Source organism: Pan troglodytes, chromosome 12 (genome assembly GCF_028858775.2).
Source record: "Pan troglodytes isolate AG18354 chromosome 12, NHGRI_mPanTro3-v2.0_pri, whole genome shotgun sequence".
Classification (NCBI taxonomy): domain Eukaryota; kingdom Metazoa; phylum Chordata; class Mammalia; order Primates; family Hominidae; genus Pan; species Pan troglodytes.
In genome coordinates this window covers 111,672,381-111,697,476 of record NC_072410.2, presented here as the reverse complement: position 1 = coordinate 111,697,476, position 25,096 = coordinate 111,672,381, and the positions used below count along the sequence as shown (strand labels likewise).

The 25,096-nt window shown below is 35.1% G+C and overlaps 1 protein-coding gene across 10 annotated transcripts in view; it reads right to left on the bottom strand.

Moving 5' to 3' along the window:
• Positions 1-530: 530 nt before the first annotated feature.
• ROCK2 (Rho associated coiled-coil containing protein kinase 2) overlaps positions 531-25,096 on the bottom strand; it is a 165,615-nt gene continuing 141,049 nt past the window's right edge. For 6 of the 10 annotated variants that reach the window (XM_054678255.2, XM_063789308.1, XM_054678250.2 and 3 more), the window contains 15 exons: positions 21,815-21,884; positions 21,075-21,178; positions 20,722-20,908; positions 18,453-18,546; positions 18,263-18,357; positions 17,297-17,476; positions 16,951-17,119; positions 16,458-16,634; positions 14,719-14,789; positions 14,019-14,107; positions 13,542-13,620; positions 12,214-12,475; positions 11,911-12,124; positions 4,419-4,522; positions 531-3,198 (listed from right to left, as the gene is read on the bottom strand). In XM_054678255.2, the coding sequence (XP_054534230.1) occupies positions 4,432-4,522; positions 11,911-12,124; positions 12,214-12,475; positions 13,542-13,620; positions 14,019-14,107; positions 14,719-14,789; positions 16,458-16,634; positions 16,951-17,119; positions 17,297-17,476; positions 18,263-18,357; positions 18,453-18,546; positions 20,722-20,908; positions 21,075-21,178; positions 21,815-21,884 (1,882 nt within the window). In that variant the 3' untranslated portion in view covers positions 531-3,198; positions 4,419-4,431. The remainder of the gene's footprint in view (positions 3,199-4,418; positions 4,523-11,910; positions 12,125-12,213; positions 12,476-13,541; positions 13,621-14,018; positions 14,108-14,718; positions 14,790-16,457; positions 16,635-16,950; positions 17,120-17,296; positions 17,477-18,262; positions 18,358-18,452; positions 18,547-20,721; positions 20,909-21,074; positions 21,179-21,814; positions 21,885-25,096) is intronic. The other 4 variants (XM_063789312.1, XM_063789309.1, XM_054678251.2 and 1 more) reach the window with 3 other exon arrangements.

Sequence of the window (25,096 nt, the reverse complement as noted above, 5' to 3'; positions counted from 1 at the left end):
TAGAAGAGAATAACAGCAGCAGCATAACTTCTTAAAACTGTGGTGTGGCAACCTAGAGTATTTCTGTTTAAGATCTATATATAAATGGATGCAAAATAGATACTTTAGAGCCAGATTCATGTAACTCTAACACAGGTTAGTTTTAAAGGCACTAACCTTTACTTTGGCTTTACTGGTATGCTTATCCATTAGTTAGCTGGAACATTTTAAAACTTTCATATAGATTTTTAAAACTTGTTTCTAGAGAACATGGTTTTTTAAAATTAATACTTTAAAAACATTCACTGTACATTAATTTCAACAGTAATACCGGCACCAGTTTTCCTTTCACTTCTGTCTCGTTATCCCCACAAAACAAAAGTAAAAAATCCAATAAGAAAATCCCAGTATTCATGATTTCTTAGTTCCCCACAGGAGGTATTTATGGTTCTAGGAGAAATCAGGTGTGAAGGAACAAGCAAATTTTAGTCTTATAAATATTTATCTTGGAAGCTTTAGGGCCTCAAGAAAAACGAGAAACGAGCACAAAATCAGGTTGTTTTATATTTAATAAGTGTTGGGAAGAAAACACATTGATAGGTGCATGCACTCATGTATGTACATGAAAGCGGCAATGCGGTAAAAAGCAAATTCTTACCCAAGGTCAGAATTTTTTATTAAGCGCATTTTCATTAGTTGGACAAACAACCTTATAAACCCTTATGTCAAACCATATAATGTGAAGAATCTCCATGGGAGAGATTTTTTTTTCACCCTTCAGAATTATCTTTTTCCCCTAAGACCTTCATATGAATCTTCCTTGTACAGTTGGTCACACCATGATTCCCCATATTCTCTAATATATACAGCATTCCAAATTTAAACTTTTGCTTTTACTCAAATATTTCAGTTACTCATATGTAAACTTGAAATTATTTCACCTTAATAAAGTTTATTAAAAATATATATATATATATACTCTCCAATTCAGAATAGGATAGAACCTCCCATAATGTAACAAAATCTTTATATAAAATATTAATTCAGTCTCCTTTTAACAACTCTAATGAATGGAAATATTTATTCTATATAAATTTATATATTTTTCATTTTTTAATCTTACTTAAAAAAGAGCTATCCCCCAAAACCAGAGCTGCAGAACACACCTGCAAAGGAAACGGCATGCACGTCTAGTCTGAGCACAGACAGCACAGCAGAGTGCAGACTGGAGAACGTAAGAATAACAAAATCAGTTTCAGTCTATCAGTAGGCCAGTAGCTACTCTTCAGTTTCCACAATAGTATCTATTATGGGGATCTAACTTTTTAAACATCTCTAACTGACATCAGAGGGAATCAATGAAAAATGTCTATTTCCTTCATCGAAATATTAGATGACTTTTTTTTTTTTTTTTTTTTTTTTTTTTTGAGACGGAGTCTTATTCAGCCGCCCAGGCTGGAGTGCAGTGGCTCGATCTTCGCTCACTGCAACCACCGTCTCCTGGGTTCAAGCGATTCTCCTGTCTCAGCCTCCCAAGTAGCTGGGATTACAGGCCACCACCATCATGCCCGGCTAATTTTTGTATATTGGTAGAGACGGAGTTTCACCATGTTGGGCAGGCTGGTCTTGAACTCCTCACCTCAGGTGATCCGCCCGTCTTGGCCTCCCAAAGTGCTAGGATTACAGGCGTAAGCCACCATGCCCGGCCAGATGATGTATTTAAATATCATACCAAACTCTGTGTATTTATATAAAGAGAGACTGTTAAAAGACTTCATAATTTAAAAAAAAACAAAAACAAAAACAAAAAAAAAACTTTACGCTTACCATTGCTGCATATTGTTGCAGTATAAAACACACACTTATCTGGGATCATGAGAATACGGCAAGAATGTCCTGCGTAAACTGTAACTTTTGACAGCATTTAAAAAATAAAAATCAAATTAAGTGCCTTTGAGGCCACTTCTTCCCAGTTACCAGTTTTCTTAACCCGGTACTAAAATACTGCCACACACAGCTGCATGTCTGAGGATCATATTTAAATATTTAAAATGCATCTACAGTCTGTCTTAGTTTTCTTTATATTTGGGAAAAATTTTGAATCTTAAGTGTGAAAATGTAATCACAAATGTCTTTACCAGGAATAAAAACACATCTAGGGTAGCCAGCAAATTTAAAGCAAAGAAAATATTTTGTAGTCACAGACTAATACTGAGGTCTGTAAAAAGAGTTGAATGCATAATAGACAGACATCAAGGATATATTAGTTCCAACACCATCCATTATTGTTTCTATAACCAATAATACTTTAAAAACATTTGTTAATCAAAATAGGCTGACACTGATATAACTATTTATGTGTAAAAATAGTGCACGATTTATCTTCCACAAAGCTAGTTTACATCCTAAGAGCTGGTAAACGCTTTTTTTGTTTTTTAATACAGACAGGGCTGAGACTTCGAAAAAAATTAAATTAAGGCATTCAAAATGGGTAAAGTTGCCTATCATGAAGCATTAGGAAACTGATAATTAACTTTAAACTTCTTGTTACAGTAACTGCTTAAACATGAACATGCAACTTCCATCAGGTACACAGGAATGAGTGATATAAACTCCAACATTATGGCTTTATACAAGTGCATAGTTGCAACTGCAGCAAGTAGTGATATCTGATTAATGTGTATAAAAAATAAAGTGGGAAGTTTAAAAAACCTTCTTGCAGTATTAGAGTACTATATATATATATATGTGTGTGTGTGTTTATATATATATACACAGTATAATGGTCACTTCTTAAAGATGCAGTCAATATCACTGTAGTGGAATCCATTCCCAGATTCTTCTGGTAAATGTGCTGGTGAAACCTCTCTGTTGAAGCTAGAAAAGATGTTTTCTTTAGCCTTTAACTCTTCTCAATCCTTGTGTGCATTGTAGTGTGAGCGACTGCCGAGAGAGCTTTATGGAAAAGTCTGGAAGAGTTGCATATATCCTTAGTCTATCAACCAATCATTGTTGGTTCAACCTGTTGCTTCAAAGGAGCCCAGATTTGTAATTTATATTACAGGGAAAAGGGGAACACATATATGTATGAGTGTATGTATCAGTCTCTCAGGAAAATATAGCTTTTTAATAAATTTTGGGCCATCATATTTCAGTCTTGTTTTCACTGGAAGAATACGATCACCTTGAATAATGACTGCTTTCATAGAAGGCAGTTAGCTGAAAAGAAAGGAAAAATAAAGTTAGTTGACACAGTGAAATAATTTAAGAGTGTTAAGTTCCTAGAAAAAGCATTCCATTCACATTATTAAACTATATAGTCTTCCAGCTACTATATTTTTTAACACTAAAATCATGCATAAACATACTTACTGTATTACTTTTCCTATAGGTACATGCAATTATATTCTTTCCCAAAACAACTTGGGATTTTGGAATATTAGCTACACACATTACACACACATTTTAATATGGTTAACAAGCTATTAGGGTTAAACAATATACCACAGAATAACTTAGAAGATAAAGTTTGATTTGGGGTTTAACTGCCAGCTGCCTCATGTAGCTGAAAGGGAAATGGGCCTATTGATCAGGTTCTACTTGGCTGTTCAACCCTAAGCCACATTTTGTTTTTCTATAAGATAGGACCAACTACATTGCTGTAGTAAATATATACAAGCTACTCTATGAAATCTGATTATAAATAGATACCAGTACTACCTGATTTATGTTTTGCAACATGCTTACTTAGACTAAAACACACATTATTTCTTTTAAATCCTTCTATGTAAAAGGTTTAAGTTGAGGCTCAACTTTCATTCAAATCTCCTTTAGCCACTATTAACCAAACTATTTTACATTTTCTAAAAGCACAATTCTCACAGCGTATCACCGACATTCTTCAGCAAGGGTAACATTAAATTCTCACAAAGCAAACATTTCACGGCACCACACACAAAAATGCCAAATCAGAAATAGCTATTTCACAGCACTTATTAGACTTATAAAGTTTTTATGCTTTCAATTCTTGCAAGTTGGAAATAAAAGGAGAGAGATGGAGAAAGGAATCTCATGCTATGTTCACAAACTAATATAGCTGTAGGAACTTGAAAACGTTGTAAATTTTACTTCTCTTCTGAATATGGCTTCTTTGGAATGAACAGAACGTATCAGAATTAACTCCTTTTGTGATTTCTACATCTCATTCCTAAGATAAATTCTAATTGTACTAAAAATTTATAGCCAATAAAGAATCTGAACATAGCATTTCACTTTTACACTTAACATGTAAATTTCAGTTAGCAACTTTTCGAAAACTACTTTTAACTATATACTATTAAAAACAAGTTTCAAAAATAAAAAATAATGAAAGCCCAAGTGCAAACCACATGCACTACATTGAAGTACTAAAATAACTGATTTTTCATTTTTTGATTTACCCCATTTATTTCTTCAGAAATCAAAAACATCGTCATCATCATCACCACCACCATCAACATCATCAAATGACCAATCCCAGTCTTTAAATGCCAAATCAAGCAATCTGCAATAGGAGGTTTGTAAATTTATACTCTAACACTCTTTAGAAACTGTAACTTAATGTTATGCCTTAGAAATCATACTTTGAATGTGCTTGTAAGCATTTTAATTTTCCCTTCATGGATAACAACAAGATTAAAATTAAGACGGACGCACACAGGGAAGCCTTGCCCTTTATATATAAATGCATATAATCATGTTGGCCAAGTACACTTTCCAGATATTTGAAGACAGCGATCATATTTGGGATAATAAGAAACAATCTGCTTCTCCCTCCTCACTCCCATACCCCAGATAAACACATAACCATCCTGATGCCCAGTTTGATTTGAGAATTATGAAAGCACATTTGTCAATGTTCCCCTTCACCAAAGTGGTCAGATTGTCAGCTCAGTTTTTCCATCATAGCACCAAAAACCATGGGGTAAAAAGGGAGTAGCAGAATAAGAAAGCAGCTTTCTGAATTCCAGTAGGACCCTGCCTGCTCAATGTGTCACCAAGAGCTTTGTCCTGCATATGAAAAACTAGGCACAAGGGAAAAGCCACAGGTACATAAGTAGCATTAGCAACTCATCTTGGCTAAATCGGACTTAGAGTTGGGATATATGTGGTCTTTTCTTTCTAATTCAATAACCTAAACTGTAATATTGCTATCATCTTTGTTTTTAAAAATAGCCACCTGGCCAGATGCGGTGGCTCACGTCTGTAATCCCAGCACTTTGGGAGGCTGAGGCGGGCGGATCACCTGAGGTGAGGAGTTCAAGACCAGCCTGGCCAACATGGTGAAACCATGTCTCTACTAAAAATACAAAAATTAGCTGGGCATGGTGGCAGGTGCCTGTAATCCCAGCTACTCAGGAGGCTGAGGCAGGAGAGTCACTTGAATCCAGGAGGCGGAAATTGTAGTGAGCCAAGATCGTGCCATTGCACTCCAGCCTGGGGAACAAGAGTGAGACTTCGTCTCAAAAAATTAATAAATAAATAAAAATAAAAATAAATAAATAATAAAAAAAAAGCAGTAACTTTTTCATTTTTAAAACTGTGGTGTTCATGAAGCAACTTGTGCCAAGGAACTCATCTGGTCCCCAAAGTCTCACCTGTAATCACTATTGTCAGTGGTTCTTATTTACACACTTCTAAAGTAAGAAACTTTAGTGTATATGATTTACCTACTGCTCTTTATAAGGCCTCATTCCAAGAGATTTAGATATGACTGAAAAGGGCCCAAATATTTGCATTTTCAAATAAAAAACCTGAGGCGATTTCTGATACAGCTGGTTAACTTTGAGAAACACTGACAGAATAGGTTAATGGATGATTACTCTAATTTAAAATAAACACAGCGACTCAAATTACTCTTTTAAAATGTGCTAAACACAGCACAACATTTGAGAAAACACACAAACAGATATAATTACTCACTTAACACATATCGCAACCTGGCACACACTCACTTCTCTAGACTTATATATAATGTAACTTATAGCCATAGTTTCAGCTCTACTGCTTGGGAGATTGTGATCAGCAGGCCTTCCAGGGCATCCAAGCCTCAGCTTTAGCATAGGTTAGGAGAAAGCTGCATTGCATACCCTTTCAAAACCTTTGAAGTGTGTGCCAGTGTCACAATCTCAAATTTAAGTCTAATCGCTAGATGCGACTGTAGTGTATGACGAGACTTCCCTTACAACCCTCTCCCTCATCCCTTCGAATCAGTCATCTAATTCTAGTTATTTCAACTGAAGAAATCTTTCCAAATCCAGGTTTATTTTCTTCGTTTTCATTGTCAAGTACTCAGTTCAGGATCTCATTAAGCCTGAATACCAATCCCTTACTGAAAGACTTCTACTTATAAATCAAAACTCCTGAGCACAGTGTACATGGAGCTTTTCAGTTGGGTTCAGACTTTCTCTCTAGTGTCACATCATCTTTTACCACTCCCTGCCCTTGCCTTCTCCCAACGCCAAGCCAACACAAAATTACAAATACATAAGTAATTCTGATGACTTTGTACCTCTGCACATGACATTTTGCTTGGAACTGATTTTCCCTTATTTGTCTGCTTGTAAAATTATCCATCCTCCATTGTTTGAGATCTTTCTTAATGTCCTCAGGCAGAATTCTCCATGCTTCCCTCGTTTCCCCAAGCGCCCTGTTCATCCCTATATTATAAACAGCATTTTACATAGTACTGTAATTGCCTGTTGCTTGACTGTCTCCACCATTAACAGGGATATAGTTCAGGCCTGCGAAACTTATTGTCAAAGATGCTTTGGAAAGAGTGCATTTAATTTGGACTTCTACCAGCAGTCCACAAAAGTACCCATTTCGTTTCTTAACCCGTGCCAGTTTGGCAGGTGAGAAATGGTTTTATGTTATAGTTTAATTTAATGCTAATTTCTTAATACAGTAGTCCCCCCATATCCTTGTCTTCACTTTCCATGGTTTCAAGTTACCAGTGGTGAACCACAGTCTGAAAACATTAAATAGAAAAGCTCAAAACAACTTAGAAGTTTTAAACTGCCCAACGTTGTAAACAGCGTGATGACATCTTGTGCCATCCCACTCTGTCCTGCCTGGGATGTGAGTCATCCCTTTGTCCAGCATATCCATGCTTGTTAGTCACTTACTAATGGTCTTCATTATCAGATTTTAAAAAATTGTATGTGTACGGTCCAGTACTATTCGTGATTCCAGGCATCCACTGGGGGTCTTGGACTACATATCCCTTGAGATAAAGGGGGACTACTGTAATCAGGCTGATCACTTTTTTTTACATTTAACAGCTATTTCCATAATAATGCCTGCATGCGCCTCATTAATTTTGTATGGGCATGAGGCAATGTTTTTTCTCAATGATTCATGAGAACTTTTCGTATGTGAAGATACTAACTCATCTTTCTCATATATTTTGGAAATACATGGTGTTTTTTAAATTTACAAGGCTTTACTTTTGGGGTAGTTGATCTTTGGCTTTGTTTTCTTTGCTTTTATTATTTGGAAGTTCTTCCCCAATTCAAGATCAGGTATATATTCACCTATGGATTTATTTTTGACACTTCAAATTGTATATAACTTCATTATTTTCCCAAGTAGACTGTTAATTCTTTAACATTTAGAAATGAGGAAGAGCAAAGATAAGATAATAATGACACAATAGCTACTTCCTCCTTTAAGTTTTAACTGTGCTGCCATGTTTTACACTTCTTAAAACTCGATAAATGAGCATTTGTTGCATTTTTGCTTTATACTTTTCTGCATGCATTAAATACTGCGTTAAAAAAAATCTTTAAAAGAAAAATAATTAAAGAGAAATACCCTCTAGCCAAACTGGTATATAATTTTTTTTCTTTTTTTTCTTTTTTTTGTGACGGAGTCTCGCTCTGATGCCTAGGTTGGAGTGCAGTGGAGCGATCTCGGCTTACTGCAACCTCCACCTCCTGGGTTCAAGCAATTCTCTGCCTCAGCCTCCCCAGTAGCTGGGATTACAGGCGCCTGACACCACGCCTGGCTAATTTTTGTATTTTTAGTAGAGATGGGGTTTCACCATCTTGGCCAGGCTTGTCTTGAACTCCTGACCTCAGGTGATCCACCTGCCTTGGCCTCCCAAAGTGCTGGGATTACAGGTGTGAGCCACCGCGCCCAGCCCAGACTGGTATATTTTTATCTTGCATTGAAACAAATTAGGACTCCCCAAATTGTCTTCATCAAAAATTAGCATTTTATTCACAAATTTCCTACTTTTCCAGTATGGCATTTTAATTTTAATTCAAAAGTACCAAGAAAACATTCCTGTAGAATAGCATTTCTATACATTATTTTTATGAACTGTCAATTAATTTCTAGTCTTATTTTATTTTTATTTTATTTATTTATTTTTTTGAGATGGAGTCTCACTGTCGCCCAGGCTGGAGTGCAGTGGCGTGATCTCGGCTCACTACAAGCTCCACCTCCCGGGTTCACGCCATTCTCCTGCCTCAGCCTCCCGACTAGCTGGGACTACAAGTGCCTGCCACCACGCCCAGCTAATTTTTTGTATTTTTAAGTAGAGATGGGGTTTCACTGTGTTAGCCGGGATGGTCTCGATCTCCTGACCACGTGATCCACCTGCCTCGGCCTCCCAAAGTGCTAATTTTGTAGGGTGCATGTCTGTAATCCCAACTACTCAGAAGGCTGAGGCAGGAGAATTGCTTGAACCTGGAAGGTGGAGGGTTAGGGTGAACCGAGATCACGCCACTACACTCCAGCCTGGGTGACAGAGTGAGACGTCATGTCACAAAAAAAAAGAAAAAAGAAGAGAAAAAGATGTAATGATGTAATGGCAGATGACCACAAAGAAAGACACAGAGGAAAAGTTACCAAAAATGGTTAAGTGAACATTTATGGGTTCACTTTATATTTGATGTATCTAACAAAGCCAAACTTTGTTTTAAGAAGGATACCATGTCAAATTAGTTCAACTAAAGCTAGATTGACTAATGCTAAGACTAATATTAAACAAACTCAAATGAACAGCTAGATGTTAGATCACTGCTGAGACACACCAGCAATTCTGTGCCTCTGTTTTCTTGGATGACCCTTTACCATTTCCACCCATTTGTATACTGAATGGGCTTTAGTCCAGTAGAATGTTAAAAACCATCCAGCCTGAGGCTTGATTCCTCCCTGGAACCATGCTACTCAATGAGATTTACAATTTGCCTCTCTGATTGGTTTCTTCTTCTAATACATCTTCCAAGGAAAAGGTCTTTAACTGTTTAGTGCTATTTATGATCTCTCACACTTTCAAATAATGTCTTTAGAGAACAAAATATCCTCAGTTCCTTCGCTTGCTACATAATACTTTCAAATGACATACTGCAACCTCTGTTATTCTCATCTATATACCATTCAATTTGTATAAGTGACTCTTAAAATGTGACATTCAAAATGGAATACTGGCCAGGCGTGGTGGCTCATGCCTGTAATCCTAGCACTTTGGGAGGCCGAGGTGGGAGGATTGCTTAAGGCCAGGCATTTGAGACCAGCCTGGGCAACATAGGGAGACCCCCATCTCTACAGAAAATAAAAACAAAAAAAAATTAGCCAGGTGTCATGGTGCATGTATGTGGTCCCAGCTACTCTGGGAGGCTGAGATGGAAGAATAATCAGTTGGGCCTGGGAGGTCAAGGCTGCAGTGAGTCATGATCGTGCCATTGCACTCCAGCCTGGGCAACAGAGTGAGACCCTGTCTCAATAATAATAATAATAATAATAATAATAATAAAATGCAGGTTGATTGATTCATGTAAGAGATACAGACACAATGCTAGGAGTACATGAAACAATGGAGACTCAAATGCCAAAAACAATGGAAATAATGTTGCAGATGTACAACAAAATCCAAATTATATTATAAATGTGACCACCTTTATGTTTAGAATTTCAAAGAATGTATTAAATGCATTTTTTCACAAAATATACACTACACATTTTACAGTCAATTTTGATATTAGTTTTATTTACATGCAGATATGAGGGAAAGAAATCCTTACTACTTACCGTTGCTATGACAAAATGTGTTTTTTAAAAAAATCAATGAAGAATGATTCACAGGGCAAGGCCAGAAGTTTAAAAAAAAAAAAAAAAAAGTAACAAAAATCAAAAGTAAATGTACTCTCAAATAGACCATAATGCTGATTTGGACTGGGAAAGGAAGGTATTTGTAAGTCAGTGTACATAAAAACAGCCTGTTACATAATTGGGAGCGTGCCTCATAAACTAATTCCATATATGTTATCGTATGTAGTGAAATCATTAATGTGTCAAATAGCACAAAAGAAAAAAATGTATCAAAAGGATATTTGGAGTTATTATAGTTCTAGATCTAGACAAACCCCTTCTGGAGTCTTAATCAAAAACAAATATAACAATACCTATTCTATTCCATAGGAGTATTTTAAAGAGCAAATGAGATAATATATAAGAAGTTAAATGAGAGAAAAGAATACACAGAGAAGTACTTTGGAAACTGAAATCACTACACACTATAAGGTATTAAAATACCATTTAAGCATTAATAGTTCTACAATATTAATAATAGAAATTTAATTTTGAGATGTTTTACAGAAGGCACTTGAAATGGCCTTCAGTGTCTCTGAATTCTGAGTTTCTTTAGCTTTAGTCAATAATCACTAATTTTGTTTAGTTTTATCATACCTCACACAAAATATTCAACATTTTCACTGCTGAAACACCAATTCTGCCTTTGTCATTCTAAATTATTTCCTTGAGAGATGAGTTTCAGAAAGTTTCATCTAAGATGTTTGTGATTAGAATTTCTGACAATACAGCCAATGCTATCAATACTCATATACTGAAGGTCCTGTGTTAGGGAACCAAAAGGATACCTGAAATCAGATACCTGATCAAAGGATATGCTTTTTCCTTTAGCTAACCAAATTCTTGTGTTCATTTCATGTTCAATGGATAGCAATGTTTATAAATGCTGAAGTAGTTAGTAAGCCAAGAAATGGCTATTGTGAATCACGATATTTAACTAAAGGACTTTCACGTAGCTATCCGAAAATGGCTCCATCAAAATGTTTTTGTGCATAATGATCATCCCTGACCTTACTCCATTTTCCTAACTCTACCTCAATTCCAAGGAATAACCACTTTATCCATTAGCTAATATTTGCATTTTTAAAGCTGGTCTATGTTGCTGTTAAAATCACACTCAAGTTACTGTTTTAAATTTATAGATTTGATTTAAAACTTAAGCTGATTTTAAACCTGCCTCCCAAGTCACCCAACATAATAAAAGCTTATAATATGAAACACAGTGTGTGCACTTGACAATGTGAGGTCTGTGTACAATGTTAATTCTATCTTTTAAGTTATTAAATTACTCAAGTGCTTATAAAAGCTGAAAATTATATTATTATACAGTAAGTCCTCACTTGACATCATCGACAGGTTCTTGGAAAGTATGACTTTAAGCTAAATGAAGTATAACAAAACCATTTTCTTCTCATCAAGGTTATAACAGAACAATTTTGAAGGAAACAACTTAATTCCAGGACCAGCCATTATTTTGCTTAAAGTTGTAAGTTCTAAGAACCTATGGACAATGTTAAGTGAGGATTTATTGTACAAATAAACATAACAAAAATCTTTAAAGATTTTTGGTTGAATTTACTGTATGTGTGTGATTTAGTAAGTAAATTTATATTACTTTCATCTGAATCGATGAACATGACATGCACATTAAGACAGTTCCAACATTTGGTATTCCATAGTTAACTAAAATACAAAGCAAAGGAAAACTAATTAGGAAAATTTGTAGTTTGAACATAAATAGCAAAATATTTTAATAGACTTTTTTTTTTTCCTTACCACATTTTAGTTTATTACCTAGGTTTGTTTGGGGCAAGCTGTCGACTTGGCCGTCTAATAGACTGGTTTTGCTGTATCTTCATTGAAGTTCTAGGAGATGATCGGGCAAAAGGGTCTGGAGCTGGGGGCTTTTTAGGTATCTTTTTCACCAACCGACTAACCCACTTCTGCTGCTCTTCTGTAGAATTTGCTAGTAATAACAGATTCTTTGCCGTTGAAATATCATAATATACTATAAAGAAAAATTAGAAAAAAAAATTAATGTGCTTAAAATGATCTGAACATAACCAATATCGATGGAGCAAGTAATTTATCATTTACCTTTGCAAGGTGCTATAATCTCCTCCTTTTTGTCCATATGATCTTTATGACACTTAATATGGCAACGGCGGCACTCCAAAGCAGGAGGAGGCTTAAACATGTGCCACAGGGGCTTCATACAAGCCTCACAGTTGGTTGGGAAATGATAAAGAGTAGGAATAAACTCATGTCCCTTGTGGCAAATATAATTAGATTTTTCTCCAACTGGCTCCACTGGAAATTCTTGTTCCTTCTTACTTTCTCCTTCATTGGCATACAGAATCTATGAATGCCAAAAGAACAATAAGTGACTTCCAAACATGCTATTTTTTTATGTAGGAACAATTCTGATAGTGTAAGTAAAATAAAATTAGCCTAAATTATTCAAAGAGAAGAAAATGTATCTGAAGTACAAACTTAAGCTCTTGATTACGCAAACTTAATCAAGAGCTTATATAAGAAAAGTCATCAGACAGTCACTTTGGTTTGCATTTCAAAAGAACTGATCCTGTTCAAATGCTGCCTCCTTATTTTCTTTATAACACCCATGCTTTAGCAGCACTATCAGAATAGGTCAGCAAAAGGTAACTTCATAGGTGTTAGAAAGTTTTTCTGGGAGAGACTGTTCAAAATAATCACTTGAAGAAATGTGGCAATCACACTAATTGGTGTTTTGTAATACTTAACAGAAAACTGGGTAACAGCTATGAGCACAGCTTCATTTTAAAAGTCCTGTATTTTGAGAGTTGAGAGAGAAAAGAAAGAGGAAAGGATGTGTATTATACTCCAAATAAACATGACAAGCATCCAGAAAACAAGGAGCCAACTTCCACACAGTACACCAAGCACAACGACTCTTACATAGAAGGAAATCAGTAAGTCATTGTTGGTTTGACTAATTTTAAAATGGAAGTAGTAAAGGGAAGAATGTGGCTTCACTTTAAATCGGAGGTAAAAGGGCTACAAGGTACAAAATTTACCTCCATAACTGACTTTTCTAACTTTCTAGAGAGCTGAGATTAAACAAAAACAGAAGGGGGAAAATTCATGCTTAAAAAAAAGTCATAACCAACCTTAAACAAAAATATAGCAAAGACCAGAAACATGATACAAACACACTGCAAGCTTTAACAAATAAAATGGAGAAAGGAATGAAAACGTTCCCAAACAGAATTAAGCACAAAAGTCACAAAGCAACAAACCATCTTTAAATAGGACTGAAACAGAAAGGTAACCTGAAGAGGGTCAAAGAATGAAGAGATTTAACATGTCATGTCATTTGAGAACTTCTAAATGTGAAAAAAACAAAACAAAGCCAACCAACCAAATATAAACAAAACTATGTTTACCTGGAATATCCTTGGAATTTCTTTAGCATCTGCTCTATACACATCTGTCTGTGTAACTGGTCGGACATGAAATAACTTGCTATAAAAAATTTTGAATAAAGGAATAAAATATCACCCAAGGATCAAATTATATATTAATTATTCTATACTTATATCAGACGTTAAACATTGACTACTTTGACCCATGTTAGGAACTCAGAATATTTTGTTCTATTAATTCTATAATTAATTAAGATTTTTAGAAACCTCTATGTCAGAAATTTTCTAATTAGTTTCAAAAAATAATGTATCAAAGGCCCATGAAATAAAGATGTTTTAACTAACCCTGTATCCCAGACTTTCATCTGTATGAAGCAAATCACAGGAAAATGTAACAATAGTACAGTAGGAGCTATACTATGAGACTAATAAGTTGCATTGTTAGTCTTTTATACTTTAAAAGATATAGTTTCTAAATATTCTAACAAAAACACTTACTCTATATCTAAAACCATGTAAGGATTGGATTGTTCTTTATCTTGTTCACTGTCATAGAAAAGAATCTTCTTACTGCTTACAATCACATACTGTTAAAACAGGGAGAAAAGAAATCAGTAATTCAAGTTTTTATATACCTTATTTATTGATTTTTTTGAAAATAAATTCTATATTAGCAATAAAAATCATAAAATACTAAGTAACTAAAAAGTATTTAATATATCTTTAGGACAGTCTTCCTTAAAATAACAATAAATTTTGTTTATATTAATAGATATTTTAAATAAGCAAACTGTGGGGAGAAGTAAAGTCAAATTTTTTTGGACTTAGCTTTGGGATCCAACATCATTAGTAACCTTCTCAAAAATAAACATAATAACATCAATAATCATAGTAACAGAGGTAAATAAATAAGTGGGTCTTTTTTACTATATTCGCAGTTCTTTTCCCAACAAAACAGCAAAAGTATCAAAATCAACAATTTCCTAACAATAAAATCTGTCTTATTATTAACAAGGTATGAGGACAAAAAATTTTTTACAAAGATAAATAAAATCATATCATTTCAAATCCTGAAGTATAAACAAGTTCTATGTGTCTAAAGGTACCAGTCATGTATATCCTACAACTACAAAAGCCAAATGACTAGAGTTAAAACAAAAACAAAAACAAAAGGCTCATATTCCAAAGTATCAATTACCTTTTTAACCCATCCAAATTTCTTAGTGTTGTTTCGTACAGGCAATGAAAGCCATCCTTCTAATCTTGATTCTACAAATAGGCACAACACGTGAGGCTAAAGGTAACAATTCTCCTTAGATAACAAAGAACTTAGCAAAATTTTAATATGAAATTTATAAAACAAATAAAATATATCCTTTAGAATTTATCACTATACATCATCTAGGATACAGTAATAGTACAGGATCAGTAGTAAAAAGTTATGCAATGCAAAACAAAATCCAGGTTATATCATATTGGAAACAGATAGTCTATACTTTTATAAAGTCAAATGTTCCATTGATTAAATTCATGCATTTATAAAATTCAGGAGAAAGTTGCAAAAAAAAAAAAAAAAAAAAAAGGCAGCAGCAGCAACTCTCTATTCTCACTGGTACACCTGCCTTAGACTCCTTTATTTTTCCTTTGGAAGAGGGCCACATTGTGCACATTTTCAAGGAGTAAATATTTTAAATAATTACGTGTTCAGAGAAAATGGACTTTTAGAATAACTATAATAAAATAAAATAATGTAAATTTTGTTTTATTTTATTTCTTTTTTTTGAGATGGAGTCTTGCTCTGTCGCCCAGGCTGGAATGTAGTGGCGTAATCTTGGCTCACTGCAGGCTGTGCATCCTGGGTTCCAGTGATTTCTCCTAACTCGGCTTCCCAGGTAGCTGGGATTACAGGCACGCGCCAGCACGCCCAGCTATTTCTTGTATTTTTAGTAGCGATGGGGTTTCACCATGTTGGCCAGGCTAGTCTCGAACTCCTGACCTCAGGTGATCTGTCTGCCTCAGCCTCTCAAAGTGCTAGGATTATAGGCATGAGCCACCACACCTGACCAATTACGTACATTTTAGATAAAATTCGGTTAACAAGCAGCAAAATAATCAAAAGATTTCTAAATTCCAAAATATCAAAATCAGTAACATTGTAATTCAACTAAGGAATGTGTATGAATCCTCGGAATTTGTTTTAATGACATTTGATCAATGTCTTTTAATGAAATAAATATGTGAAATAGCATTTGGGGAAGTTATTCTAATAGTAAAAGTAGCTATCACTTATTTAACTTCTATTATGTATCAATCGTGCTGGATGCTTTACACAAATTCTCTTTAATCCTAAAAAAACCGCACAGAACAGGAATTATTCTCCTAATTTAGATGAGGAAACTGCAGTCTTGAAAGATCACACAGGGCTGCCTCTGACTCTGAATGACGGAACTCTCTGCTGTTTTCATTTAAACTGTAATCTCTTTCAGGGTAACGATCGGGCCAAATTCTTTCATGTTTCTTATGAAGGACATATGCCTAGGATAATGTCAGTAAGTACTCAGTAAAAACCTTAAGCATATCCTTTGAATCAGTCGAAGTACTTTTTCTGTACCACCACTCTTGCTATGAAACTTCAGGAAGAATTTCTTCTTGGTTGAAAATGGCTAAAACAAGCAGTGAAACCATGCGCTCTTAAGCAATATAATGTATTACTCCATTTCTCGCAAGTTGGCATCTATCAATTATAACAGCAATGCCATGAGAAAATACCTTAAAAACAAATTCTTTATTCATGCAGCAGTTTATTTTTAACTGAGTCTACAACAACATATTAGAGTTAGTGGTTATTAGTTAATGTTACATAAAAAATCTTCAAAAGGACTAAAATTAAGGGTAGTGGGAAAAACTCCAAAGATGAGAAGATTTTCAGGATATCACCTGTACCATTAGGTTCCGATGAAATGGGTAAGTAAGGCAAAGATTCTTCTTCTGAGTCAGAATCAGAGTCAAGGAGCGTGTGAGAACTGGAAGGCTTAGTGGCAATATTGAGAGAAGTAGAGGAACGCTGGTAGGTGAATGACATGGATTCCATAGTGTGTGACTGAGTGATATGAACTAAACACCCAACATAAAAGGAAGTAAGAATGCAGAAAGAAGAGAAAATGAAACAAAAGCTTAAAAATAGAGCTAATATAATAATTTAAAAACTAGACATGTGGAGTTTTTCTTTTGTATGTTTATGAAAAACTTTGTAAAAAAAATCAATAAATAAAATAAGTTTGAAATGTTACTTGAATCCTTACTCCAAGGAGTAGGTTTTCCCTTAAAGAAATTACAAACATTTTTCCTTCAGAGCAGTCAGTCGCAAGACTTAAAACAATCAACTGATTTATATTTAAGACAAATATTAGTGCTGAAAACAAATCCATACCTGGAAACCCATCATCTGCCTCAGCATCCCCTGGTCCACTGCCTATACTGGAACTATCCAGACCAATATGCAAGGCTTGGAGTTGTGACCGCAGCTGCTCAATGTCACTGTCTTTACTGTCCAATGTCATCTGCAGTTCAATTCGAATCTGGCTCTCTTCAGCTATTTGCTATAAGAAATTTAATTACAATAAGTTAATTGGATGCAACAGAACTCAACATTTTGCTTCTTGGTTCAATAATAATTATTAAATAGAAATGGTCTATAACCAGTGAAACACAGACATGAAAATAATTCTACTTCTTAAAAAGAAGTCTTCAGTCTAGAGTCCAAAAAGTATTCTTACTGCCTGCATTTCATTCAGTTCTTTCTGATACTTGATCATCTGCTGGGTCAATTTCTCACGTTCAGATTTAAGCTCCATATGTAGCTTTCTATTCTCCTTCTCTTTTCTCCGCACATCTGTGTCATTACCACGCTTGACAGGTTCTTTTCGATTCATGATCTCAGCCAACTTATTCACAGCCTTAAAAAATGTAAAAATAAATATAATACATAAATAAAATAAATTACGTTTATGGTTTCTCAGTATCTCATCAAGAGCAACAAGTTATACAATCACAAATACTCTCCTTCCCTACATACAGGGCTAGAAAGAAACACTTTCTATAATATTTAAATAATACACCTCCTTTACTACTCATCATCCTTCTCCATCCAATGAGCCATTAGATTTTTACTCGTGTTTTCTGAGAATTATAATTTAAATATTTATAGAATTGATCTGATGTTGCTTTCTACCATTTTGACTTTTTAGTTCTAAGAGAGACTTTAATAGGCAGACCTTTCTTCTTTTATTCTGGAGGAAGAACATTTTGCAGTGACATCAAATTAATAAAATATTCTATGTGCAACAACAGTGAAGAGTACCTAGTACCCCACCTGTTCATGCAGTACATATGCAACTGTAGGAGTTGGCAGAGAGTGAACTAACAGACACTTTTCAGGTTGTCAGCAAATGGTCAATCCCAACAGTTCTTAAAAGTAGAAAAACACATTAAATTACAACAATAAATTGAAAGAGAATGTGATTCCAAAAGGAAATATTAAGAAAAATTTTAGTTGCTATAGAATTTAACAATATTAATCAAATCTAACTTCTCTCAACCTGGCAAAAATCAGATAACTGTGACTTCACAAATATTGGTACATTCGATGACTACTGCTACCAATTTGTAATGCTAGAAGTAAAATGTAAAAGAGATAAACTGAGACAAAATTCAAAATCATATTTAGATTCTATTATACATACTTGAGTTTTGAGTGTTCTTTCTGTTAATAGCTGCTTCTCAAACTGTGCTTTAATAGCTGCTGCGCTTATTTCTTCATCTTTCAATCTTGACAGTTCTGAAACATGGAAAAAAGTTAAAATTACATTGGTAATTACAGCAGCTGATAAACATTAGGTATATTAAAAATAAACATTTTTTGTTAATACATACGCTCTTGAACATCTTTCAATTTGTTATTTAATTCTTCTTTCTCATTTGCAAGATTGGCAACATCACTAGTTAGTGTCCTATTAGTTTCCTCAAGCTAAGAAATGAAAGAGGAAAAAATAATCACATCCCAATTTACACAATTTATGTTATAAAACGATTCAAATGAGAAACATCCTAGAATATTGTTAAACCTCTTATTTTTCTTTTTTTTTTTTGAGACAGAGTCTTGCTCTGTCACCCAGGTGAGTCTTGCTCTGTCAACCAGGAGTGCAGTGGCGCAATCTCAGCTCACTGCAACCTCCGCCTCCTGGGTTCAAGTGATTCTCCTGCCTCAGCCTCCTTAGTAGCTGGGATTACAGACATGCGCCACCACACCTGGCTAATTTTTGTAGTTTTAGTAGAGATGGGGTTTCACTATGTTGGTCAGGCTGGTCTCAAACTCCTGGCCTTGAGTGATCGCCTGCCTAGGCCTCTCAAAGTGCTGGGATTACTTACAGGCATAAGCCAACACACCTGGCCTGAAGGAAGTTTTACTGTAAATTATGTGTTTTGCCTTTCCACCCATGACTGTATTTCATTATATACACATGAAACAATACACAGTGTGGCTTTATGTGATTTTCTTTTTTTTTTTTTCTCTTTTTGGAGACAAGGTCTCAAGCTCTGTTGCCCAGGCTGGAGTGCAATGACGTGCGATCACCACTCACTGTAGCCTCAGCCTCCAAGGCTCTAAGGATCCTCCCACCTCAGCCCCCATGAGTAGCTAGCTGGGACTATAGGCATGAACCACCACACCTGGATAAAAAAAATTTTTTTTTTTTTTTGGTAGAAACAGGGTCTCACTATGTTGCCTAGGCTGGTCTCAAACTCCTGGAGCTCAAGCAGTACTCCCACCTTCAACTCCAAAAGTGCTGCAATTACAGGCATGAGCCACCATGCCAGGCTGCGATTTTCTATCTTACTGAATTTATCTTTCTGTAATTGTTTTCACTCAATAGCATATTGAGGCATTAAATTGCTGATACAAATGAAGATCTGATGTAACAGTTCCATCTTCTATTACATTTAATGCATGCATTCATTCATTCGTGGACATTTGAGTTTTTGCTAAATATTTATGCTGCTATAAGCATTGTGCCTAAATTTCTATAGTGTATTTATCTTAATGTGGACTTTCTTCTGACTGCATTATGTGAATGCCTAAAATTTACTGGAAACTGTCATACTACTTACTGTACTATGCCATACTAAATTTATACTACCCATAGTGAATAAGAATGCCATTTTCTAGACATTCTTCAGACACTTGAAATTGTCAGCTACTGAATTTCTGCCAATGTGATGGGTATGAAACGGTATTTCAAAGTTGTTTTACCTAGGCTTTTCTTGAACAATAGTGAGGTTAAGTACATGCTTATATATTTAGGTTTTCTCTTTCAGCTAAGTTTTCTTCCAAATTCTTTAATCTTATCTTACTGAATTGCAGACATTCTACATATACTCTAGATACAAATCCCTTGTTTAATAAATATATTACAAATATCTCCCTTCTGTCATTTGTTTATGCTGTCTTCTGTCATATGCAACTTTTAGATTCTGTTCTGATAGCTTAAAATTTTTATTTTTCATAGTCCTTAAGATAGCTAGAATTTACTTTTGTGTGTGATGTAGTGGGGATTTAATTTTATTCCTTTCCATATAAAAACACAGTTATTCTGAAACCATTTATGAAATGTGTCCTTTCCCAGTGATTTGTGTACTGCCACTCCCATCATATATACCAAGTTCCTATATGTGCAGAAATCTTTCTGGTCTCCCTTTTCATTTCCACTGAACAGGATTGAATATCCCTGTTCTAATACCAGACTTTTTAATTACCGCAGCATTTCAATAGGTCTAGTTAATTGATAGGGTAAACCTAACTACTTGATATTTGACCTCTCTCTGAAATTTTTATTGCAATTTTTTCAACCTGCACGGAACTGTTTTCCTGGTAGTTTCAAGATTCTTCTGAACTAAGTTCTGTTTAAAAAGAAAAAAAAATGACCCTTTCACTTTAGACCTTTAACTTTGAATTCATTAACAGGTGAAGTCACTTTTAGTAAGCTCCTCTGACAACACTGAGAAGGTGGCAGTTAACTAGATTAAAAATCTTGTAGTCAGCATATATAATTTTTCATTTAGATCTGTGATACTTAGTATGTCTAAAGAAGGTTTAAGATATAGCAATTTAACTATAATCCAAAAAAGCACCAAGAATTTGACTTACAGAAGCAATTGTAGCATCTTTTTCGGTAAGTTCCTGTTTGTGTCTAGCCATCATCTCTTTGATCTCCAGCTCTTTCATGATCTTCTCTTTTTCCAAATCAGAATATTGTTCTTCAGCAATTGAACGAGCCAGTTGCTCAGAATCTGCTTTGGTCAAGGTGATCTCCAGTTGGGCAGCCAAAGAGTCCCTACATTTTAGCAATATATCATTTTAATGGTTCAGTTTTCACTATGAAGTGAAAGTTTTTGTCTAATTCACTTCATCAATAATTTTTTATTTGGTGATTACCAGGCATTGTTCTAGGAGCAAAGTATACAGCTATGAACAAAAAGAGACAAGGGTCTCATACTTACCGTTCATCCTGTAATTCCTGTTTCTTCTGCTGCAATTCTTTACCAAGTTTGGTCTTTTCTTCACATTCTTCTTTAAGCTCCCTAACTTGTGTTTTATAAAGGGTCTAAATAGCAAAATACAACAGAAATGCGTATCATCATCAGAAATATTACTTCTACATTCAAAAGCTATTCAGACAAAAAGGAGAATGAACACATACAAATATTTTCTTACTGCTAAGTCCCCGAGCAAATGAATAGTTTAATGAACTTTCCTATTTCTAGTCATCAATTAACTAATACAAGTTCAGCTAATAATTAAGAAGCATGATTTTCAACTGGATATCACAGTGATATTTCTCATTTAATAGCACAGATAGGTAAAATGAATAAGGAGGCAAGGAAAAACATTAACAATTTAGACAAAAAAAGTTACTGGCTTAAATCAATAAAACAGGAGTTTCTACTTCATATTTTTAAAACTGATCTCAAAAAAGCACAACTATTAAAATGATAATTTTATTATAATTTTATTTCTTGCATTATGAAAATATTTTCTTCCTGAAAACAATGCTGTTAATCAGCTTCACCAGGTATGTTTTGTGCTTAGAATTATTTTTCTAGCAATGATAATAAATTTCTCTTAAACTATCTACATTCTTTTGCCCAGCTGCTCTTTTTATATGAGTTGTATGGTATAAATAAAATATCCCATCCAAAACTCTGTTTGCTATTTGCAAATTAATGTGTCTTGAACTTACTGAGAAATACTGTTCTGCTTCGAGCTGATCCTGGAGCTCTTTCATTTGCCCATCTGCATCCTGACGTTCTCTGTGAGGACAATGAATCAAAGGTTTAAATAACTTACACATATTTTAAACGAGCAGCTCTCAAAGTATGGTCTGGGGGAAGCCCTGGGAGTCTCTGAGGTTCTTCCACAGAACCCATAAGGTCAAATCATTTTCATAATACTGAGCACCATGGTTTTTTTTAAAACTCTCATTCCCTCGTTATGTACCATATGTACTTTTCCTGAGGCCACATGACTTGTAATTACATCATTCTGATGGCTAAAATAACGTGTTTGTGTGTTCCTGTGTTTTAAAGTTTTCTCAGTTTTAATTTCTAACACAATACAAATCATTAGATATAACAAACGTAAACAAAAATTCATTTGGAACCCTTGATGATAATAATAATTATTATTATTATTATTTTTGTTTTTGAGACGGAGTCTCACTCTTGTCGCCCAGGCTGGAGTGCAGTGGTGCGATCTGGGCTCACTAAAAGTTCCGCCTCCCAGGTTCATGCCATTCGCCTGCCTCAGCCTCCCGAGTAGCTGGGACTACAGGCGCCCACCACCACACCTGGCTAATTTTTGTATTTTTAGTAGAGACGGGGTTTCACTGTGTTAGCCAGAATGGTCTCGATCTCCTGACCTTGTGATCTGCCCACCTCAGCCTCCCAAAGTGCTGGGATTACAGGCGTGAGCCACTGCACCCGGCAGAACCCTTGATAATTTTTTTAAGAGTATAAAGGGGTTCTGAGACCAGTGTTATACTAAATCAACATTGAATCACACATTCACATACAGACACTGTGATCAGCCATTTATGCCAACAAGTAGAAGAATCCAAAGAGCACCTCAAATCTGGTGATCTCAGTGGGGAGTGCAGAATGCCTGGGAAGGGGCTTCTGGGGAGGCGAGAAGTGCTGGCTTTAGATCTAAACATGGATGGTGGCTGCACAGATTTGTATACTTTGTAAAAATTCACTCAGCTCCACACTTAGTATTTGTGTACTTTTTCTGTATTATGTTAATCTTCAATAAAGGAATAAAATAATAAATAAAATAAAAGCAAGCCCAACAACCCATTTAAGAAGCTGGGTTGAAATGGTACATTAAATTCTGGCCTTATTTTAAAAACATAAAAATTATAGTTATCCGAAACCAAAACTAAGGAGGAATAAAGCAAGTTGGAGAACAATACAATTTGTATGATATAATTTAAAAACAAGCAAAAAATAGAATCAAATGTACAGAAAACTCAACCTCACATATATTTGTTCAGATATATAGATAAAGGCACAGAAAACAGTCTGGAAGGAGAAATAACAAATTGTTGATATGTTACCTCTGGAGAGAGGAAAATGTCTGCATTCATGAAGGAGAGCTTACCTACTGCTTTTTTTTAAAAATATAGTCAAGTATTTTACAATGGGAAGCTACATGAACACCACTTGGGTATTTTTAAAAACTACAACGCAGGAAGACTCAGAGGGAGCACGTGATTTAACCCTAGTCTCTTCAGTTCGTATACTGCTTAGGAGGTTTATCCTCATTCCCATTTAACATAATTTGGTCACTTTGTTTACTCACTGGCTCTTAAACTTGTGGGTAAAAAAGGAAGTTATGACTCAATGTCACTTAACTGTGTCATTTCTGTATTTTATTGTTGATGAGTATACTGTAGAGAATTCATGATTCTTATTTCTCCATGAGTCAAAGATGTGAGAGATGCAATTTAACAAATATATGAAAGGTCAAGTTTTAAAACTGTCCGATCACTGTCAGCTAAGCCCACTTGTAGCAAACCACAGTATAATTTTAACATCAGGACCTTCTTCAAGAGCTGATATCTTTCATTTATATGTAACTTTTATAACCTAATATTTATTAGGTATTTAAGAAAAGTAATTTTCAGAAAGTATTATTTCAGAAAGAACCATGTAATTACATGATTACAAATGAGGAGTACAGAACAGAAGGAAGAAATTACAATGAGAAGTAGAAGTCTCCTCATTTGACACCTCTCCACCCCTACTAATCCTATTCGCCTAGAAGAAATAACTGTTTCATTTGTGTTTTATCTTTTGGTGGTTACCTCCACATCTCATAAGTTTTAGATATTATTTGCCCATTCCCTGTTGTCAGACTTGAATTTAGCTCTCTTGCCTTCCCCAACCTCTCCCCACCTCCCAATATAGTTGTATCACTCATCTAAGTGGTATAATGAACCCCCCATTTCCCTCTTATAGCAACCACAAACTATAATCTCCCCGGTTTACTAGATGAGAACTCTTAACACTCCCATCCTGTCGCTGTTTTTGAAATTTCATGAGAATATGTCTAGATGTAGATCTTTTTTCATTTATTTGCTGAGTCCCTTCAGTCTAAAGACATTTCTCCTTCAGCTAGGGGAAATTCTTCTCTATTATTTCTTTAATTTCCTCCTCTTGGTTTTTAGTTCTTGCTGGAATTCTTATTCGCTGGGTGCTAGATCTCCTAGAACAGTCCCTCTGGGCCTTACTTACGTCTTTCAAACTTTCCATGCCATTTCTTCTTTTGTTCTACATTTTAGGAAATTTCTTTGACTTTGAACCCTTCCAACAAATTTATATTGGCAGTAATTATTCATCTTCAAGAGCTCATTCCTATTCTGGCTGTTCCTTTTACATTGTGTCTGGTTCTCAATTAATGGAAGCAGTATCTCCTGCAATCTTTGATCAATACTAATTACCAGTAGCTTTTTACAGTGCTTTTGTTTTTCCAGAACTTTTAGCAGTTCTCTTCTACTCCTTGATATATGTTTCCTCCGGGGGCACTTTTCCTCTTTCATTATCATAATCTTCCTCTTTCAGATTGCAGGCTTTCCTCAAATGCTTAGTGATACTTGGTTATTTACTTGCAAAGGGGGTGGGGAAAACTTTAATCTCTATGTATGTAGGAGTTTTCTCACTGGCAAGCTTCAGTTTAAGATGAGAGGCTTTAAAAGCCAGCATTAAGCAAAGGGACCCCTAAATGCCAGAGTGAGAAAGGCTTTTCACCCCATATTAGCTGTTCTAATTACCCCAGAGGTTGTACCCAATTACTCTGTAGAGGAGAATGCTCTGATAAAAACCTTAGTGGTGGGAGGTGCCTGGCTGCAGACATATCTGCAAGGTTAATGGTAGAGTATGATCAGCAGATTAGTTCATTTAGTGTCACAACTTACTCCAGGGCCTTATTTGCTCTGAATACTTCTTTTCCATCTATATCCCAC